The 21747-nt window shown below is 40.9% G+C and overlaps 1 protein-coding gene across 1 annotated transcript; it reads right to left on the bottom strand.

Moving 5' to 3' along the window:
* Nucleotides 1-12991: 12991 nt before the first annotated feature.
* Nucleotides 12992-20778, bottom strand: ZNF24 (zinc finger protein 24). Its single transcript, XM_032859612.1, has 4 exons — nucleotides 20691-20778; nucleotides 18270-18772; nucleotides 17873-18020; nucleotides 12992-15560 (listed from the first exon to the last, which is right to left on the bottom strand). The coding sequence occupies exons 2-4, from the start codon at nucleotides 18687-18689 to the stop codon at nucleotides 15022-15024; spliced, it is 1107 nt and encodes a 368-aa protein (XP_032715503.1). The 5' UTR covers nucleotides 18690-18772; nucleotides 20691-20778; the 3' UTR covers nucleotides 12992-15021.
* Between the last annotated feature and the right edge of the window lie 969 nt (nucleotides 20779-21747).

Raw genomic sequence — 21747 nt, 5'->3', positions numbered from 1 at the left:
TTCATATTTCTGTATTTGTTCTCAAGGTAATGGAAAGCCATTGACGTCTTTGAACCAAGGAATGGCATGATCATCTTACTGCCTTCAGAAGAGTAAAATTAAATGGAGAAGGAGCAGAAAGAAAAACTTTTGAAGTCTGGAAATAAAAGCGTGAGGGTCATAAGCAGAAGAGCTAAGAGGCATTGACATGACAATAAGTTGAGAAGGGAGTAGGAAAAGGTATAATTAATTAGCCTTTATTCTTTGGGGAATTTAAAAAGTGAGGAAATAGGATGATGAAATTTGTATCAAGTTTACCCCTCTCTCCTGAGGATAAATTTTAAGAGCCAACTGCTTACTACACACCCCCATGATATCTTCCTCCTGAAGTCCCTATCCTGGCGAATTGCACTGCTAAGCACTTTGCTGTACAGCCATTCTGCACTCTCCACTTTCCCCAGTTTTCTAAATCCACTTGTTCACTAGGTTTTAGAAACGAGTTACAAAAGTAACACTACATATATATAAATATGATTTTTAAAAGTCTGACAATAGCAAGTGTTGAGAAGGAACATGGTAGATCAGTAATTGTATTACATCAGTAATTATATTAGATATAATGAACTTTAGGAAAATTCTTGCATTTCTTATAGTTTATAGGGTACTTGCTCGAGCAAGACCCACTGTAAGAGCAAGGATCCAGGGAATTCAAAATTAAAGTATGGAAAAAGATACTCCATTAAAACACTAACCAAAAGAAAACTGTTAATTGCTGTACCAATATTAGACAACAAGTAGACCTTAAAACCAAAGGCTTGAAAATCCCCGAGAAGAAATGGGAGGGAGTTACGCAGGACGCATGCTTGGCTCCAGCACTTTGGGAATGAAAGGAATTGCAGTTTTCAAGGATCTTCTGTATTCAATAAAAACAGTTACTTGTCTACTTGCAAAACAAAACAAAACAAAAAAACCCCAAAGGCTTACTATAGATAAAAGGGGACATTTTTATTGATAAAAGAGTCAGTTTACCAAGAAAATACAAATATTCCAAAGTATATACATCTAATAATTTTGCGTCAAAGTATATAAAGCTAAAATTGACAGCAAAACTAAAATGAGAAAGATGAATCTACAATCCTAGTGGAAGACTTTCCCATAGCTCTCTCAGTAAACAAGCAGGAAAAAAATGTTTAAGAATGTAGTACATGTGGACATACAGGATATGTTAATAAAATGATCTACTTAACATATAGAAAACAGTGCAACCAACACTGGCAGAAAACTTTTGGGTGTACAAAGAACATTTACCATAGCTGACCATGTGCTGGTTTGTAAAGCAAGCCTCAGCAAATTTCATCAGACTGAAATAATTTAGTGTAGTGCTGTCCAATAGAACTTAATAGGTTCTTGTCAGTAGTGTTCAGTACAGTAATCACATAGCTAATAGTCACTAGCCACATGTGGCTACTGAGCCATTAAAATGTGGCTAATGTGACTGATGAACAACATTTTATTTAATTCTAATTAATTTAAATAGTCACATCTGGTTAGTGGCTATCACATTGGACAGGAAGACTTAGCATATGTTTTCAGACAACAATAAAATTAGCTAGAAATCAGTAACACACGCACACTAAAAAATAAATTCCCAAATGTTTAGAAATCAAGACAATTTAAATCACCTATAGGTAAAAGAAGTAAACATAGTGGAAATTTGGAAGGTATCTTTGTCTGGATAACAGTAAAAATTGTGGGAAAGAACGAAAGCCCTGATTAAAGAGAAATTTATGGCATTCAGTGCCTATATTAGGAAAGACAGGGCTACAATTCACTGATTTAAATATCCATTGCGAGAAGTTAGAAAAAGAATAGTAAGTAAATCTAAAGAAAGAATGTAGAGAGAGGTTCATACAGTGCTGTTCTGGGTTCCCATCGTAGCTTAAAGGGAAATTTTCACAATGTCCAGAATATTTGATGTTCTGCAAATGAAGGAAGAGGGTGTTCTCAAATTCCTTGCAGCAGGAACACACTCAGGTGGTACCAACTTGACTTCTAAGTGGAACAGTACATCTACAAAAGGAAAAGTGATGGCATCTTTAGCATAAATTTGGAGAGAACCTAGGAGTAGCCTCTGCTGGCAGCTCAGGCCATTGTTGCCATGGAAACCCAACTGATGTCAGGGTTATGACCTTCAGGAATACTGGCCAATGAGTTGTGCGGAAGTTTGCTGCCGTCCTTGGACCCCCCACTATGGCTGGCCCCTTCGCTCCCAGAGCCTTCATTAACTAGATCCAGGGAGTGTTCCAAGAACAATGACTTCTGGTGGTTACTGCTGCCAGGGATGACCACCAGCCTCTCACTGATGTGTCTGGTGTTGACCTGCCCACCACAGCCATGGTAGAGCAACCCATCTGCTGTACGTGGACATCACCATCCCATAGGCAAGGGAGCTCACTCAGTGGGTCTGATGTGGAGGATGCCACCCAGGGAGGTCTGCGCATGTGTGGCACCAGGTCCTGGGTACAGCTAGAGGGGGTCCTCCCAGACCTCTCCTTCCAGAGATTCTGAAGAGATTGTAGGGGCAGAGCAGACCGCTGCTGAAAAGGCTGTGACCACAGAGGAATTTCAGAGTTGAACAGACGGCTCCAGCTCCTGGATTTACCACTCCTCAACCTGAGGTCGCAGACCGTTCTGAAGGCATGCGGGTGACCTCGGTGCCTTGTCAGCGGATCCCTCCTGAAGGGTGGTCTGCGGTTCCCACTGCTCAGGTCCCTGAATGAAGAGGAATGACTAACTCCTGAGTGGCTTTAAGCTGTGCTTCCACAAACCCTTAAACAGAAAATGGAAATATGGTCGATAGACAATACACGGTTTCTTTAAAAAAAAAAAAAAAAGAAAGAAAGAAAGAAAGAAACGAAAGAAATTGTAGAGCATGAATTAATGAAACAGAAAACAAATATTTTGGTTCAGCTTTTGAAAGAAATAAAATTTGGAATGCCCCAGCAAAACTGATCAAGAAAAAAAAAGAGAGAGAGAGAGAAGTACCATCTGTCAGTGTAAGGAGCACAAAAGTGGCCTTCAATGCACATCTACAACTGTTACAGAGAGAATATAAAGGATACAGCTAATAATTTCATCAAAAATTTTGAAATGTTATCCCATATTAGTTCAAGAGGAAATATAAAATCTAAACAATTTGGGATCTACTAAGGAAATTGTAATTTAAAATTTTTCTTATAAAGAATATTCCAGGCCAGATACCACAGTGAGGAATACTTTCAGATGTTAAAGGAAGAAGTAGACCAATCTTCCACAGTCTCTTCAAGGTAATAGTGACGGGTCCGTAATCAAAGGAGCGAGACTGATACAAAGTGAAGGTCAAGCAAAGCTTTATTTCACGCCAAGCATCGAGAATCAAACCAACTGTTCCGGGCCGCCTCTTACAGAGAGGGCGACCTGTCCCCGCCTTACAGACTACCTTTTAAAGGGCAAAGGCCGTGTGGTTGAGCCTAGCCACACACAGGTGGCCAATGAGATTGTAACACACAGAGAAAGCTGCACAGTCATGCTAGGTCACACACAGGTGGCCAATTGAATTACAATTTACTCTATAGTAGATATTTGAACTAGTCTATCACCGTGGTCATAATTGGCACCCAAAAGGCGCCCAAAAGGCGGGGCCCACACTCCTTGGTAGCTAGGGAGACAGTATGCGTGTTCCACGATTGGATGTCTCCACCTGGCCTGACCCGCTCTTGTGTTTGGGCTCTGTTACCTGGGACTGGTCAACCGTATTTTACTAGTTTCCCAGACTTGCTTTTTTTTTTTTTTTTTTTTAAGATTTTATTAATTTGACAGAGATCACAAGTAGGCAGAGAGGCAGGCAGAGAGAGAGGGAGAGGAGGAAGCAGGCTCCCCGCCGAGCAGAGAGCCCGATGTGGGGCTCGATCCCAGGACCCTGGAACCACGACCCGAGCCGAAGGCGAGGCCCCAGCCGACTGAGCCACCTAGGCGCCCCCCCGGACTTGCTTTTAAGTAAGTTCCCCTGGGGGGCGGGGTGGTGGTGGCAGGGTCAGTTTAAGTTTTACTGCATAAACAACAAAATCACTGTTTAACCAGATGGAATTGCTCTGCCTAAATAGGCCCTTACAATAGCAAAAGATGGTACATTACCCAGCTAATTTTATGGAAGCTGTAGATTATGCTCCTTACAGAGCAAGATTTCATTCCTGGAACGAGACCAGGAGGACCCCAGCTTTTTCTAGATTTTCGCACTCCCTTCAGGCCTTTGATCACTCCAGCAGTCAGGGAGGTGCCGCTGAGTCCCCAGGGCATATTAAAAGGAATATTTTTTTCAGACAGTTGGGATCCAGTTCTCTGACAGACCAAATCCATCTACAATATCATACAATGCATACTTATCACATTACACTTCTCTAGGCAAAGGGTTTGTTACTTGTTTATAAACGTGATTTGAGTTAGATATTTTCACTGAATTTCATTTAACCTACTTATTCAATGATAGAGCATGGAGCCAGTGGAATTCTCAGACCATCAGTTGGTCCAGGGGGCCCCATACAAAGTTCCATAGGAAGGGGAATATTTCTTGCCTGTAAGCCTTTTTTTTTTTTTTTTTTTTTTCAGATTTTATTTATCCACTTGAGTGATAGAGCTAGAGGGAACAAGCAGGGGAAAGAGAGAAGCAGGGTCTCTGCAGAGCTTGATGCATGGACCCTGGGATCATAATCTGAGGCAAAGCAGACTTCTAACCAACTGAGCCACCCAGGCACCCTGCCTGTAAGCCATTCTTTAGGGAAAAGGGTACCCATCTAAATTACAGGTCAGCAAAGTACTAGGTACTGCCACCTGTTTTTGTAAATAATGTTTTAATGGATCCCAACCATGCCCATTTGTTCATGTGTTATCTATGGCTGCTTTCTGCTACAATGGCAGAGTTGCAGAGTTGCAACTGAAACTGTAGGGTCCGCAAAGCTGAACATATTTGTTATCTGGCCCTTTACAGAAGGGCCACATTTGCTGACTCCTGACCTAAATGAGAACTTTCCTTCTAAATTTTATTGATTTTGATTTTTTTGCTGACTATAAATGTACTGCTAACTTACTGTAAAAAGCAAAAAATATGTAAATATGCAAAATAATGAAGATAAAAGTCACTGTCTCGAGAAGTCTATTTTGTGAACCTAGAAATTTGATGTGTGCCATTATATATATATGTGTGTGTGTGTGTGTGTGTGTGTGTATGTGTGTATTATTTTTCCAAAAATAATACTGATAACGGTAAACTGAATTTTCTCCATTGTTAATAACATTTTACATGTCTGTAACATTTTACAGCATCACGTTAAATTATGGCTATGGTGGATATTTATAGTTGCTTTCTCATTATTCCCCCCACCCCGGCCCCACCCCAAGCTTTCTCAATAATAACACCCACCCTGATTTTCCTTTAGTAATTCACCATTATTGGGCCATTATGTTTTCCTTCACTTTGACTTTGACATAATTTCAAACTTATAGAAAATTGCAAGAAAAGTACAAAGAATTCCTATACACCCTTCGCCCAGATCCCCCAGGTGTTGGCATTTTGTTATAATTTCTTTATAATTCTCTACCTGTTTTGTTTAACCAGGTATCTATCTATCTACCTGCTTATCTATCATCCGTAGTTTTTTTTCCAAATAGTTTAAGAGTAAGTGGCAGATGCAGTGCCTCTTTGACAATTAAATGGAGCAAAAAGGAAGAGGATTTTAAGCCAAAGTGACGGGGTCTGTATTCTCTATGAGCTTCTCTATGAGCTGACTGCTGTGCTGTGAACTGAGTGAAGGAAGGCAAACAGGGAAGCAGGGAGACTATTGGCCAGAGCAACTGGAAGGACAAAACTGCCGCTCTCTAAGATAAAGAAGACTGTGAGACGAACAGGTGTGGGAGAAATTAAAGGTTTGACGTTGGGGTGTGTTAGGTTTAAGATGCCTAATTAGTCATTGTTCCAAACACTTTACAAGCTGCTTCCTATTTGCAGAGTGGGTGTTTTGCTCTGATACCCATAACCCTCTAAGACCACTGCCTGCACCATCCACCCCTGTGGTTGCCGGGCCACAGAACTGCAGGTCCAGGGAGCTACTGACTTGCACTTGACCTCTGGCCTGCGGCTCCTCTTGTGTGAGGCTGAATGGTACCACCTGGAAGTGTGGAGGAATTCTCATTCATTGGTAGAAACAGACCAGAGGACAGGAGGGTCTGCAAAAACATCTTCTCCCTCCTCCTCTGCCGCCATGGTGAGCTCCCCCACCGCGCTGGTGCTCAGAACACGCAGTGAGACTAAGCAAACTGCTGTTGGGAAGCTATGAGACGCCCCAGCAACACCCACTTGTATGTGCTCTCCTTCCTTCCTTCACCTCTCATTTACCCTCCTCAACCTTTTCTGGGATTGCATCACCCCAAAAAAGTCTTAGCAATAGGTTTTGTTTTTGTCGTTTTTGTTTTTGTTTTTATCTTAGGCCCTATTTCCTTAGGAACTCAGACTAAAGCAGGAATCAGAGTGGCTATTGGTGGGATATATGAGCCTGTGGTTCAGAGAAGAGGTCTAGGCTGAGATACAGACTTTGCAGTCATAGGTAAAATTTAAGGAGATAAGACCAGATGAGATCACCCAGGAAGGGCATATAGATAGAAAAGGAAAGAGACTTGAACCCTGAGCCCTCAGGCACCACAGCATATAGAAGTCCAGAGAGATGAAGAGAGAGCTGCATTGAGACTGAGGAGAAATGCCCCATGAGGTAGAGAAAAACCAAACATGTTGTTCTTGAAGCCAAATGTAAATATGTCAGTTATGAAAAATACTGCTGATGGTGTAACCAATAGATGTCTAGTAAATGAGTATTGGAATCAGCAATATGGAGGTGAGCAAACTTTACTACAACTCTTTATGTGGATAAGAATATGTATAACATACAGTAATGTCACATCTCTCATTCCTGACATAATATATATTTTCTCTTTCTTTTCCCACATTCCCCTCTCCCACTCCCCAACAATCTGGTTAGAAGTTTAGTAATTTTATTAATCTTTTTTATAAGTTAACTTTTGGTTTAAAAAGAATATAGAATTTTTTTTCTAACTTTTGTGTTATTTTGTTGATATCCAATCTAATCTTTGCTATTTCCTTTCTTCACTGTACTTTGGGTTTCATTTGTTCTTATTTTGGTTTCTTAGGATGGAAGGTGAGGTAACTGAATTAAGACTTTTTCTTTTTTTAGATAAGCAAGCAACGGGCACTTAACCAACTGAGCCACCCAGGTGCCCCACAACTTTTTTGTTTTATTGCTATAAATTTCCCCATAAGTACTGCAATCCATAGATTATTTTTTCAAACATTTCTCTATACTTCCCTTGCCTTTGAGGACTCAGACTATGATTACACATATCAGGCACTTGATATTGTACCACAGCAAGTCGATGCTCTATGCATTTTTTTCCTCAATATTTTCCTCTATTTTTCATTTTGGAGAGTTTCTATTGGTATGTCTTATATAATTATTTTTCCTTCCTCTCTTCTATTATGCCTTAGCTACAATTAATCCCATCTGTTTGTTGGTTTTGTTTTTTTTTTTTAATCTCAGACATTGTAGTTGTCTTTAGAAGTTTAGTTTGGTTGCTTTTTTATACCTTTCATGTCTCTACCAAACATGTTCAGTGTTTCCACTAGCTTCTTGATCATATGGAATGTAGTTATAATTGTCTTAATGTGCTTGTCTATTAATTCTTTGTCATTTCTGGGGCAATTGAGTGATTTTTTCTTATTATGGGTTGTGTTTTCCTGGTTCATTGCTTGATTTATAATTTCTGATTGGATGCCAGACATTATGCATTGTGCCTTAGCAGGTGCTGGATTTTTTTTTTATATATATTCTTGAGTTTTGTTCTGGGATGTATTTAAATTATTTGTTTACAGTTTTATCCTCTGTCTTACTCTGAAGTATCTTTTAGGGAATATGAGTCTAGGGTTCAATTTTTCTCTGCTAAGGAGGCAGGACCCTTCCTACTGTTCAAATCCAGAGTTTCCCACCGTCAGCAAGATTGATATTTAGGGCTGGATAATTTGTTATGTATTGTAGGATATTTAGCAGCATCTCTGGCCTCTACCCACAAGACGCCAATAGAACTCATCTTGTCTGGTTGTGACAATCAAAGAACATCTCCAGATGTTGCCAAATGTCGGGGAGAGAGGGCAGTAGTGTCAGGCAAAACTGCACTTGAGAACCAGTGTTCTGACATCCTATGAATTATGAGATTTTCTAACAGGTACCCTTGGTATCTCCAGTGATTTTTCTCTCTCATCCTTATGGATGTTTTTTTTCCCCACCACAGGTAGTTTCCCTATACAAATGTGCTCATCAGTACTCAACTGGAGTTGGTGGGGAGGGGGCTCTGCAGCTCTCCAGTGTTCCCTGTCTAGTTCTTTCCTATCTGGTACATCGCCCGGCAAAAGCCACCACTGTGGCCTCCCAGGATCCCTTGCTCTATCTTCTCAACTTAGAGAGTGTGCCAGGCTCCGCTTGAGTTCTCCTTTCCTGTGCTGAGGACTAGAAACTCTCTCCAGGTAGTAAACTGAGACAACCCAAGTTTGCTTCACTTGTTTCCCATCTCTCAGGGATCCCATCTCTCTGATCCTTTATGGTATATATTTTACATTTGTTCAGGAAAGTTAGATCTGCTCATCTTGGCCCAATGGATTTTTTGTGTTCATGATTTAAAAAAAAAACAAATTTGCATCATAAAAAATCCAGGAGAGGCAAATTGATAATGCAAGTTGGAGAATGTTGGAAACATCCCTTTGAGTAAGTATGAGAGGACAGCTTAAAGCCAGTGGAGGATTCAGGCAGAAGCAGATGATCCAAAGTTAAGAGGAAAGAAGGCATTAACAAACCAAGATATGGGCACCTTACTCTTCTCTTTTCCCCCCCTGTTGTAAATATCAGTGTAATAGGTACAGATGGGGATAGGTATAGAGAGAACATTTATATATGTGTAGAGAGAAACTTAAAATGTTAATGGGATGTTGCTAAGATTGTAGACTCATGGGTCACTTTTTGGGTGATTTTCACTTCTAAACTCTATTATTACCTTCATAAAGAAAATATGCAAAGAAGAATTTACATATGGAGCTGGACACTTTGTTCTATTCTTAGCACCTAGTTATGCTACTTCTTTGCCCAAAAATGGTCTCCTATCTCATTCAAAATAAGTCATAGCCCTACTAATGACTAACCAGGTCTTGTATGCTCTGGTCCCCTTTCCCTCATTTATTTGCAGGCTAACCCATTATTTTACCTCATGTTTATTCGTCAGTGACTCTGCCTCCTTGCTGTTTGCTGAACAAATCAGGCATTGCTCCCACATCAAGCTCTTTGCACTTGCTGTTCCCATGTATGGAATGTCTTTCTTCCAGTCTCATGGCTTGCTTTCTTATACTTATTCCCATTTTTCCTCAAATTTCCCTTTTTTCCCCAGTATTTTCTCATCATTCATTCACATGACATATGAATATGCATTTCCTTTTTCTACTGTTGTGTGCAGTTTCCACACACAGAAGCAATAGACGTGAACTCGTAAGTTTTGGATGTTAGCAACTTCAAATCCCCAGGTCTGATAATAAAATTAGGGCCCCAGAGAATCGTATTTGGGGAGGGGGGGTAAAATGATGGCCATGGGGAGGGTCTTCAAGGGTCACATACAGGGGTGTTTGAGGGGAATATTCAGAGAGCAATGGTTGGAGGTGGGTGCATCACTTTGCAGCATAATCCCCAGTCCTGAGTCCTAGATTAATGTATCTATATGAAGGACGGAAGAGAAATGTCAGACACAGTTGTGCAAAAATCTTCTCATCCGCAGATGTTCCAATGCCAATGCTTTGTTATTGTTGTGGTTATGAGTGTGGTGCAGACAGGGTGGAGTAACAAATGGCAGAAGCTGACAGAGGCCAAGTCATGGAAGGCCATGCTAATTTTATTAATCTATATAGTGCATAAAGTGTTAATTCTAGAGTTTAGAATTACAAAGTTTTTCTACAATTCAGTAAGAAAATACAAAGAACCTATATTAATCAGGACAGAAACCCAATTCAGTTATTTTAAACAAGAAAGGGACTTTATTGGCTCACAAAACTTTAAAGTTCGGAGGTAGGGCAGGCTTTAGGCACAGCTGGATCTAGGGCCTCCAGAAAAATGACATCAGAACTGAGTTCTCATTTCTTTCTGCTAGCCTCTGAGTTTTTCCTCAAGACTCTCTCCACATGGTGTAAATTCAGGCTTACACAGTCCTTAGTTCATGGAATCTCTGTAGAGCCTTCTTTCCAATAGTTCCAGCAGAAGTTCTGTTGAGAGCTCTCTTTAGCCTGGCTTGAGTTACATGCCCATTCTCTTAATCACTGTGGCTAAGAAGCTGCAGGACTCAGGAAGGCCAAACCGGGTCACCTACTCATCTAAGCCACAGGGAATGGGTTCCCCACAATAAATAAGGATTCTGTTACCAAACAATGGGTAAAGAGATGCTGAACAACAACAAAAAAAACCCCAGAACACCCAACAACATAGATCCACACATAACCCAACAGAAAAGCTATTATAGGTAAAGGACATGAACAAACAATCCATGATAAAAGTGGCCAATAAACATATGAAAATAACCTCAACCTCACCATTAATCAGGGAAATACAAGATGATTTTTTTTTTTTCTTTTTTGCCCATCAGATAACAATTACCAAGCGTAGGTAAGGCTATGTGGGGAAATGAGCACTTTCCATACATAGGGTAAAAATAGAAAGTTATAAAGACCTTTGGGAAGGCTAAGAGGGGTCTATCAGAAAGCATATCCTTGGACCCAACTATCCACCTCATACAACTCCATCCTAAAGAAATTTCACACATATGCACAGAAATATATGAAAAAGATGTTTCCTTTGGCAGTGTAAATAGCAAGAGAAAAAGTAAGGGAACAGTTGAATAATGGGATTTTCATAGTATTGCATCCTAATCAACCATTAAAGAAATTTAAAGACCTCAGGATTTTTGAGACTAAAGGAAAAGCCAAAAAAAGGAAGGTGAACAATACATATCTATGATTTTATGTAAAAATAGCATTTATTGTTATGTATATTCATATGGAAATGTATGGAAAGGCAGCTAGATGGATTTATGTCAAACTGTGGACTGGAAGTGCTGGAGAAAAGGGCCTCTCTGCTCTTATACTTGTGTATTTAGTATAATGAGATGGTAGTCATTTATACTTTAATAATTAAAAAAAGAAAAATGGCAAACAGCTCTCAACAGGAAATGGAAATGGCCAATAAACATAAAAAGATGTTCCTCCTTATTAATAAAAAGACAAATTTCACCTACCAGAGTGGTAAAAACATTCAGGATTCAGGGTTGGTGGGAGTGGGGGCAAACAGGCACTCTACTGATGGGAGTTGCAAATTGGTACCATCTTTTTGGTGCTAGTTCTCAACACGTTAAATGTGCACATTCTCTGACCTGATAAATCTACTTCTTGCTATTTATTCTACAGAAATAATATCCACACAGGCAGCAAAATAGATGGATAAGGATGGTACCTATCCCTTTATAATAAAAAATTGGAAAGAACTTCTTTTTCATCAATAAGGGGTTAAATAAATTACAGTATATTCATGCAATGGAGCAGTGTGCAGCCATAAAGAACAATGTCTACATCGAGGTGAGAGGGAGGGGAGGCAAGTTTCAGTGCAGTACATGGAAAACGGGGATATGTACCTACCTCATATGGTTGCTGTGAGGACTAAGAGCTAATCCATGGTAAAGCGCTTCCAACAGTGCCCATGCGCAGCAACCTCAGTGTCAACTATTAACACATTTTGCTTAAATATGTATATTCCTAAGTCTGGAAGAATAGCAAACCAAGTAAGTATTACTTCTGAGGAAGAGTGTGAAGAGGAATGTCCTTTTTCCACTTAACATTTCTGTACTGACATTTAGCAATCAAGGTTGAACAGCCATCACTCACTACACTGTGAAAAGATAGATATCCCTGTTAAGTTCACAGTACTAGATTTGAGTTTTAGCTCTAATTGGCCACATGCAAGTCACACAATCTCCGAATCTTTCTTTCCTTGCCTACCAATCTAAGTGAGATAGGTATAGTGACTGATCTGATGCCTGGTGTGCAGATTATCTCAATGCATACAACCCTCCCTTCAATTTACTAAATGTGATACACACATTGCTAAATCAAATTTTGGGGGTTTAACCTCCAAGAAAACCAAAAGAAACTTTAGCAGTAATGAGCAAATGCTCAGTAGCTACTGGGCAGTTATCAGCGGTCTGCGTGCCATTAACAATGACTGCTCTTTTACTAACCAAACAGATGTCACTGCTTGGCAACGGACAGCGCACCACTTTATCAGAGGCTGGGCAGCCCCCAGAATTGCTAACTATGACTATCTGTGGGGATATAAATTAATGTCTGGATGAAATAATAAATCACTGAAGAGTTACTTTTAATCAACTGGTCTAGGGACTTAGCCTAACCGAAGATGGTGATTACACAGACTACCATTTCTTTTCCCATACACCCTAATCCAGTCTTTTTGGGTCCAGCCCAGTTTCCCCACAGAGCCTTGCCTTAGCTTCAGAATCCCTTCTAAACAATGCACAGGTATCAGAGCTGACAAGATAAACTCGTATTTGCCAAGTCTAACACCACTTTGTCTAAGCTCTGACATTATACCAAACTCTTTGGCATTTGTGACAAATGTACCACAGGGAAGCTTCTTTGTATACAGGAAAGATGTAAGATCTAAAAAAAGGGTAAAATTCTAGCTATTGAGAGATTGCTCCCTTCTTACCTACTCTGATACAAGAACTCTGTCATTTCAGCAGAAGTAGTAAAAATATGCCACCTCAAAAGCTACTTGGAAAGAAGCCAGTTATAAATAAATAAATCAACTCAAGATCGTTTTATCTTAGAGCAGAGGAGTTTATAGCTTTATTGGACATTGACTGGTTTCCTCTCAGCCACAAAGAGAAAAAGACCCAAACAAAAGTCCCTACATTTTCTTGTATAACTTAAAATACATTATATCATTACTACATATTTATACTTCAATAAATCTTAATCTATAAAGCACATTTCTTATAATTAATTGTTATCAGGAAATCTATAAACAAGCTCCATTCTGCCTCACTTTTCCACCAGCTGGCCTTGCATTTATTACTATGCTTTTTAACAGGCTCATGCAAATCTCACCTTCCATTTTCAAATTTGATCCAAGCACCAGATGTAACCAAAATCTCTGGAACTATGAAATCTTTTTATTCACATGGGTCATTTTCCACACAATTAATGCCCACTATAAAGAAGTCTTTCCTCATATTCTCTATTTTAACTTCCAGAGTTTTCCACTAAACAGTAAAACCACAGTACTTGGGATTCTCAGCCAAGGAGTATATAATCCTACTACTACAATGTATTACTTTTTATACATTTTTTAAAATGTGTTAAGACTTAAAATTAAAAAAAAAAATAGTTCAATCAATTCTGATAGTTAATAAACTAGTTGTTAATAACCTATTATTTTTAAATAGAACAATCCATTCAACTTAACATGTAAGTACAACCTCAATGCTATTAGAGATTGATTAGTTTTTTTAAAAGACCCACAAACATCCAAACTGTGTTAAAAGTATCTTGGACTCACCTCTGAAGATTGCTGGAGAGCTGGCTAGCTCTATGAGCGGAGTCTTCTTTTCCCCCAAATACACACCCTGGTAAGAGAACTATGGCTCTGTGAATCTCAGAGATGACCTCCCCCAGGACTGCTCAGACAGAGGGAAGCAGCTAACCCACATGAAACAGCTTTAGACCAAATCCCCAATGATTTACAGTGGAAGAAGTATCTACCTACCTATGGTAGGGTTACAGTACCTAGCACAGTGCCTTATCGGTAGAAAACGTTTAATAATAAATGCATGGCTGTTTTGTTAGCCTGGTGTGCAACCCTTTTGTACCAAAAGAATAAAACAGCAAACCTGATACTTGTTGCCCACCTGTCATGGATTTTTATGTCTTTAACCAAGAAAAGGCAAAATAATAAATTAGATCTTCAAGTCTCTTTTGTTTTCTAAAAGCCAAGACAGACCATTACCCTCCTGTTTACATTTGCCCTTCAACACTGCCGTTTACAAATTCTTCCCTAGTGTTAGAATGTCTACTCTCATAGTTTTACAAGTGTTTACTGTTCACTGTCCACTTTCTACTGGTAACACAGGAGACCATTATTCTCATTAGTGGGATGCCATCAAATTAGACAGGATAAGCGGTGTTTGAGTTTCCCTGCAGGCAGATAACTACATTGAGATAAATTCTCGATATACTTCAATTCTTGGATCAAAGTATTTGTCTTGCCCAATCTAGGTGTCCCATTCACTTTTTGATGTTTTATCACCATCACTTCTTATCTGAGTTTTAAGGCTCATTTTACTTTGAGGCTTTTGGTCATCCTTTATCTTCTATTTTCTGAAATGCATATTCAAATTAGGTAAAAGGAAGCAGAAGGATAAATCTTTTAAAAATGGTTTCGGCTTTCAGATTTTATAATTCCTATGTTGCCTTTTAATGTAGAAGGGAATGTATCCTTGCAAAGAACATTTTAATGATCAATAAAGAAATAATGTCTGTCTAAAAAGGAAACTTTAAAGGGACAAAGAATCAGGTAGTTCATTATTTGGAAAAGTAATAATATAAATATCACATGGAAGATTTAGGCATTAACACCTGAATTTAGTTGAAAATTTCAGTTTCTAGGCAGGTATGACATCGTTTCTTTCAAGATAAAATAATGGTGGGTGAAGATTTTCTACATTTCCCAGTGGATTTTCTAACAGTCTATATAGGGAAATAAAACTATTATTTATCATTTCATGTTTTTAATTTTGTCTTCATTTCTGAAGAAAAAGACCTGAGTGCTGATTTTTTTTTGTAATTTCTTATACTTTCACAACATTCAGAAGTTTTTCTGCATTGTGTCTTCGCTGATGTCTAAAAAGATTTGAGCTTTGACTATAAGATTTCCCACACTGAACGCATTCGTAAGGTTTCTCCCCAGTATGGATTCTCTGATGATTAATGAGCCCAGAATTCTGGCTAAAGGCTTTTCCACATTCAAGACACTTGTAAGGTTTTTCTCCAGTATGGACTCTCTGATGCTGCACAAGGATAGAACTTCTGCTGAATGCTTTCCCGCATTCAACACATCCGTAGGGTTTCTCCCCACTGTGGATTCTTTGATGAAGAATGAGGGCTGAACCCTGACTGAAGTGTTTTCCACATTCATCACATATATGCTGTTTCTTTCGAGAGGGATTTCTCTTTCTTTCAAATCTGCCCTTGGGGAAACAGGCTTCTCCGTACTTAAAAATCTGAGGAACACCTATATTGAGAGTGCCAGGAACTTCATGAGATTCTGCGGCTGAAGGAATCTCCTGCTTTGGAGCTAGTGCTCCATTTTCAGTCCGACCATCATCGTCTGAAATAAAGAAAAAATGTTATTATCACTCGTTTTCTATTCTGGAAGGAGAGAGACCTAAAGAAAAATTTAGTAAAACTGAACTAAAAGTAAAGAGCCTGCATTTATCTACAAAGAGCCCTCTGAAAACTGGTGGTAGGGTGGCCTACTCCAAAAAAAAAAAAAAAAAGGGAAACGACCGATTAAGAAGCTAAGGGAGGTAATGGCATGCTAACATAATGAGGAATTAAAAGGTTATTCCCTGAATAAAAGTGGTAACATAAGCACGTGCGCTATACAATACTAGTCAGAAAACAATGGGCAGAATGATGGCAAATTCTAAGACTGTCAGACAAAGTGATGCAAACTAGGTCTGGTTGAAATGTCGTAAGAAATATAAAATTGGCCATCAGGAAGTCATTACAATATTCTTTTGTTCTGAGGAAGGGAGAAATTACATCAGATTATTATGGTGTAAATAACAAGCAATGACTATTTCTGAAATGAGCAAGACCAGGCAGATTACAGCCAACACTACACTAAAAGCAGAACCAGAAGATGTCCTACTAAGAAACTGAAGATAAACTGAGGGTATTCTCTGTTAACTCAGGACATAACACATATATTCAACAGGTTCTTGCAAAGTGACAGTTTTCCTGTAAATGAAGGCTGCCCTACTTGGTATTTGCCATGGTACTTAGACGAGTTATTATTTGTAAGCCTCAGTTAAATGAGTCCAGTGAAACAAAAAACTGAATTAACTACCAACATGGTACCCTTAAACTCCTACAAGAAGCAGTATGAGCAAGTCTCATTTCAGACTTTCCTCAAACTTCAAGCCTTGAAGAGTGCAGTTAAGAGGGTGAGCAGCAACAATCAGGAAAGTGGTAAACAGTGAGCAAGTCTATAACGATTACGAAAGGGATAAAGTCAAGGGAGAGGACTAACAAGAGACTGAAGGGCGCAGTGGATCAGGGAGGCATGGAGACATGAACAACAGATAAACAAGTGTTAAAGTTATGTGGGGACAAATGGCACAGAAAGAAAGAAGCTCCCCAGTGTGGCAGAGACCAGGCCCCTGAAATGAGGCCATTTACAAATACGGGAAAACTATTCTAAAATTCAGGCAGGGGAGAAATTTTCTACCCAAGAAAATATCACCTCCAATGACCAAGGATAGTGGTTCTCCAACTTCATTCCAGAGAAGACTGTTTCACGAAACATGTAAAACTACAGGCTCTCAGCAGACGTCAGCCTCACCCCGCCAGTTCTGGTTCCCTAGCACTGTCCTCTCAGATGGGAAGAAAATGTGATGAGACCCCATCTGTGGCACATACCAACATTATTTATAACTACCTCATTGAAAGATTCCCAAAGCAGTCTCAAATAAATATGAACACAAACCCAGCAGGCTTAGGAATATACTGGGTTGTATCAAAGTACACTAAGTCTATGGTGTCGACTGCCAATATACTGGGAAAGACTAGCTTAAATGACTTATTATAATCATGAGTTTTTTATTTTTCTGTACTTAAAGCATATTTTAGCTACAGAGCCTATTTTTGCATAAATACCTGGAAAATGTTAAGAGTTTTATCCAAGGATCATTTCTACAAAAGATGCTTCTTAGGAAAAAAAAGGCTCTAAGTAGGATGTTGAAGAAAAAACAAAAATAATCAAAAATTTAGAAAGACTTCAGTGGTCAGCAACAAAAAGAATGGATTTGAAGAGGTTTCAGGTAAGCCTATTACGCCAAGAGGATTAGGCAGGAGATTGAAAGGATATGAAACAGATGACAGAGAATATTGCATGCAAAATAAGGGACTTAGAGGCGCCTGGGTGGTTCAGTTGGTTAAGTGGTTAAGTGTCTGCCTTCGGCTGAGATGGTGATCCCAGGGTCCTGGGATGAAGCCCTGCGTCTGGCTCCCGGCTCAGTGGGGAGCCTGCTTCTCCCTCTCCTCTCCGCTCGTGATCTCTGTCACACACTCTCTCTCTCTAAAAAATAAGTAAAATCTTAATAAGTAAGTAAATAAATAAATAAGGGACCTAATCTACAAGTGGGTGCTGGCTCAACATAAGGCAAATGTCAGCCTGAAATGGGCAGGTCTTCAAGAGGTAAAGGGAAGAAAAGGCTGATGATGTTAATGCCTAAGAATAAAAAAACTGCGGTCTGCAAACCATTGTAAGAATCAAGATCCTATAGTGTGTCTATGTCTACAAAACCAGGTTAAGGTGATTATTCCCTATCCCCTAGTGGGAACAAGCAAGGATTTCTGGACAAAAAGCCCACACTCCCCTTATCCCTCTAGCCCACTTGGAGTTTTGGTCCTCACCACAGTGCCTTAGGGAATGGAGCTCCCAGGATGCCCACTTGAGCTGGTTCTCCACAGCGTCAAGCTCAGAATTTGGTAATCCCTGAGCTTCTTCTTGAGAAACTATTTCCTCTACCAGAACCTCCCGTTTTCGTCGACGGAGAGAAACCTGGAAAAAATGAAGTTTGGCTCAGGTGAGAGGAAATCTTACAAGATTCAGAACTAAAAAAATTCAAGAGAAACCATAACGACACACATACTGCAGGGGCCTGTACGACAAAGCATGGTTAGAGGGGAACAGTGGGGGGGTCAGGGTGGGGATAAACATTATTTTTAATTTGAGCAGAATTAACTAAGGAGCTTTGCCTACTGCTATGCCAGTGCTTCTGACCCAGGAGAGTGACATGAGCAGACTCACCGGCTGTCCTGGGTCATCGAGCTCACTCTCTAAATCCTCCAGCACTGTCACAGCCTCCTCTCCATTCTCTGGATGATGCTCTCGAACCCAGGTCTGCAGTTCCTTGGGTAGGATGGCAACAAACTGCTCCAGCACTACCAGCTCCAAAATTTGTTCTTTCGTGTGTGTCTCTGGCCTGAGCCATAGACGGCAAAGTTCTCGAAGCTGGCTCACAGCTTCACGGGGCCCAGGGGAATCCTGGTATCCAAACTGCCTGAATCGCTGTCGGAAAACCTCTGGATCAGGAAGATGGTTCCAGGGGATGCTTGATCCCTCTTCACCATCAGGATCCTCCTCCAACTTCACTCTCAGAATTTTTTCCTCTTCATCTGGAGTTGGGATTATAAGTATTGAATCTTCTTCCACGGACTGTGCAGACATCCTGATTTATAATACTTAAAGAAAAGTCAATCAAGGCAGGATACAGGCCTCAGGGAAATACCCTGTTTTCTTCACAGGCACTCCTGAGGGACAAGAAATTAAAACAAACAAACATAAATAACCAAATATCCGAAGAATCTGAACATATACGGACAAGGAAGTAAAAGATACTTTTTTTTTTTTTTACCAGATTAAAAATCCCAATCAATAACCTACAGAAGCTGGCAAACTACAGCTCACAGCCAAATCTGACTTGCTACTGATTTTTGTACAATGTGTACTGAGTTTTCATTATTACATGGTTGCAAAAAACCCTAAGAATACTTCATGACATGTGAAAGTGATAAGAAATTAAAATGTCTGAGTCCATAAATAATTTTATTTGTCCACGGTTCATGCTACAATGGCAGAGTTGAGTAGTTTCAACAGACACAATAGTCTTAAAAACCTAGTATTTATCATCCGACCCTTTAGAAAAAAATTGGCCAATATGTGACCTGCTAAGTCAACAAACCTTATTTCAATAATCAAAAGAGTCCAAGTAGGAACCTGTCCAACTCAGTGTTTTTTAAATGCGTTTGACCCTGGAACACATTACTTGCAACTCAAGACTTGTGGTCCCTGACCCATGCAGGTCAATTCAAAGCAGGGACTGCTTTTCTGTTACTGTTTAAAAATTATTTAACAAAATGCTTTTAGGAGTTATATTTTTAAGGAGTTAAGAAAGATCTTTTAAATGTTCAAGAACTCCCTGGGCTTAAAATATGTGTGAAAAAATATCCACTTGCTCAGTAACAGATTAATACTGAAAAGAAATCTAACCACTAGGTGCCATGAAATGCAAATACTATTCAGTCATCCAGGACACCGTTACTACATTTAGATCCATAATGACCCAGACCTATCACCGCAAATTCAATGAAGAGAAGGGACTAGTGTAACACCATAACTTCTTGCATCGGCCGGCCCAGATTCACCATCTCACACTGGATGACTCACAGTTTTCCCAGCTTCTACCTTCAGGGAAACCTTGTGCTGCGATTTTTGATCCTTTCCTTGTATTTGCACAGTCATGCCCATGCCATCATACTAGGAATGAGCCATGCTCCGTGTATACATACTCCGTGTATCTATTTAGGGCCCAGAATCTGAAAACCAAAGATTTCACAAAACCTCCTGTAACTCTAACAAGGTTAGTTATCAGAATAAACCTTAACAGAGAAGTAATGCAGACAGGTTTAATTACTCTGGAGTGTGGCGGCCTTTTAAATAGAGTTTAGCCAACAGATTCGTTGGTTCCTATTCCAGGACCCTACCTTATCAAAGACTCAATCATTCTACAGGAAAGAAATCTCTCTCCCTTTTATGTTCTCTTACGGCAGCCTGCTCCTGGCCCGTCAAGGAGGCGCAAGGAGGGAAGGCCCGCGGTCGCTACAGTGTTTGGGAGGGGAGCCGCGTCCCAGGTGATCTCGCCTCACTTCCGCGGAGTTCCACTGCAAATCACGCCCCCGCCCCGGCGTCCACCAGCCCTTCTTCCCCTTATTCCCGCCGGCGGGTTTCAGACGACCAAAGGCCACACTGCCCCAACAGCGTCGGGGCGACGGCACTTCCGTCCGCGTCCGGCGGAACTACAAGCCCCGGCAGCCCCCGCGCAAGGCCCGCCCTCTCCCACCTCCGCCCAAAACGAGTCCCAGAACCCTCCGCGAGACGCCAGGCCTCGAAATAGAACAAAACCGGCCGATGGGGGAGGGGGAGAACCGAGGGTCGCGGAGGGCACAGGAGATGGGGGATTCTCCGATGGTGCTGAAAGTCCAATCTGGCTTTCCTTCTATACCTATCCACTCCCCAACTACTGGACCCGGCGACCGCGGCCTGTCCTGCGCGCTTCCAGGGAAGCCGAGGAAGGTCCCCGCCAAGCTTCTTCGCTGACTCCTGCCAAGAGGTCCGCAGCCTCTTAGCCCAGCATCCCCCTCACCCCCTTCCCCCCATTCTCGCGCAAACCTCCAACTCAGGATCCGCAGCAGCTTCGCTGTCCAAAGCAGACGCAGAAACGCCGCTCACAAGCCGTTTCCCAGAAGCCCCCGGCGCGGACTGCTTCCGGTCTGCGGGTCCCAGGAGGCGGGGAGAGACGAAGCCTCGCGTTGCCATGGAGATGCGCTCCGGGCGGGGGAGGGGCGGCCCGACGACAATGACCGCTTTGAGGCTGCGCTTGGCGTCGCGCCTCTCTCCTCGGATAGCCAGGAGTTCTGTGTTTCGCTTAAGAGAAAGAGAAAAGAAAGAGAGAATTCTGCCATTAAGATCGTCTTTACGGTTTCATAAGCCGACTCACAGGCGGTATTATCTCATACGAAGCTCACAGTAACCCTCTGAAAGAAGTAATAAAAGCGAGTATTTATGAGTGCTTACTACATTGTACCAGCTACCTATATTGTTTTCACAGCAGGTCTGTGATGGCAAGAACTTTTGTTGTCCCCATTTCACAGCCGAGATAGGTAACTGAGGCACAAGTAAATAACTTGCCTAGAGCTCATAACCAGAAAGGGGGGGGGGGCAAAATTTGAAATGGAGCATGACTCCAACCTTTGGCTCCCACACATGTTACACAGCTTTATTTTGACCAAATTATCTGTCAGGCAAGCAAGATGAGACTCTTAAGAGCTTTGGCAGTGATCTCAGTGAATTCGCAGAGTGCATGGTCGTCTTCTGACTTCAGACTTGACGTTTTATACCACAAAACAGCTGCTGACGTTTTCATTTGAAAAGTAAGCGAGCCCACTTCATTCCCCTATTTAAAGGCCTTCAAAGGATCCCTACTGCCTTCAGTGTGATATAAAAACTCCTTACACTGGCCTGCAAGGGCCCCTGTGGTCTGTTCCCTGCCTCCCGACTCTGACTTCAGCTCTTAGGCTCGTTGGGACCCTGGATTCTTAGCCTCACTGGAAGTCTCCCCACCCTTCCTACCAGAGTAGAGTGATCTCATTTATTCATTTCCCCAATCTTTACTTTTTTTCTCTTTTTTTTGTATGTAAGTCCCGTAAGGTCAAGGACCTTGTTTGTT

Source organism: Lontra canadensis, unplaced genomic scaffold, assembly GCF_010015895.1.
Source record: "Lontra canadensis isolate GAN:19392208 unplaced genomic scaffold, GSC_riverotter_1.0 scaffold17, whole genome shotgun sequence".
NCBI classification, from domain to species: Eukaryota; Metazoa; Chordata; class Mammalia; order Carnivora; family Mustelidae; genus Lontra; species Lontra canadensis.
The sequence above is the reverse complement of the archived record's forward strand: the minus strand, read 5'-3'. Positions and strand labels throughout refer to the sequence as shown.

What these genes read in the sequence shown, in the direction of transcription:
- ZNF24 (XM_032859612.1), bottom strand. Translation starts at nt 18,689, where the DNA reads ATGTCTGCACAGTCCGTGGAAGAAGATTCAATACTTATAATCCCAACT. An exon ending in TCGATGACCCAGGACAGCCG is followed by an intron (nt 18,021 to 18,269) that starts GTGAGTCTGCTC and finishes CATTTTTTCCAG; the next exon opens with GTTTCTCTCCGTCGACGAAA. An exon ending in CCATTCCCTAAGGCACTGTG is followed by an intron (nt 15,561 to 17,872) that starts GTGAGGACCAAA and finishes TCTTTATTTCAG; the next exon opens with ACGATGATGGTCGGACTGAA.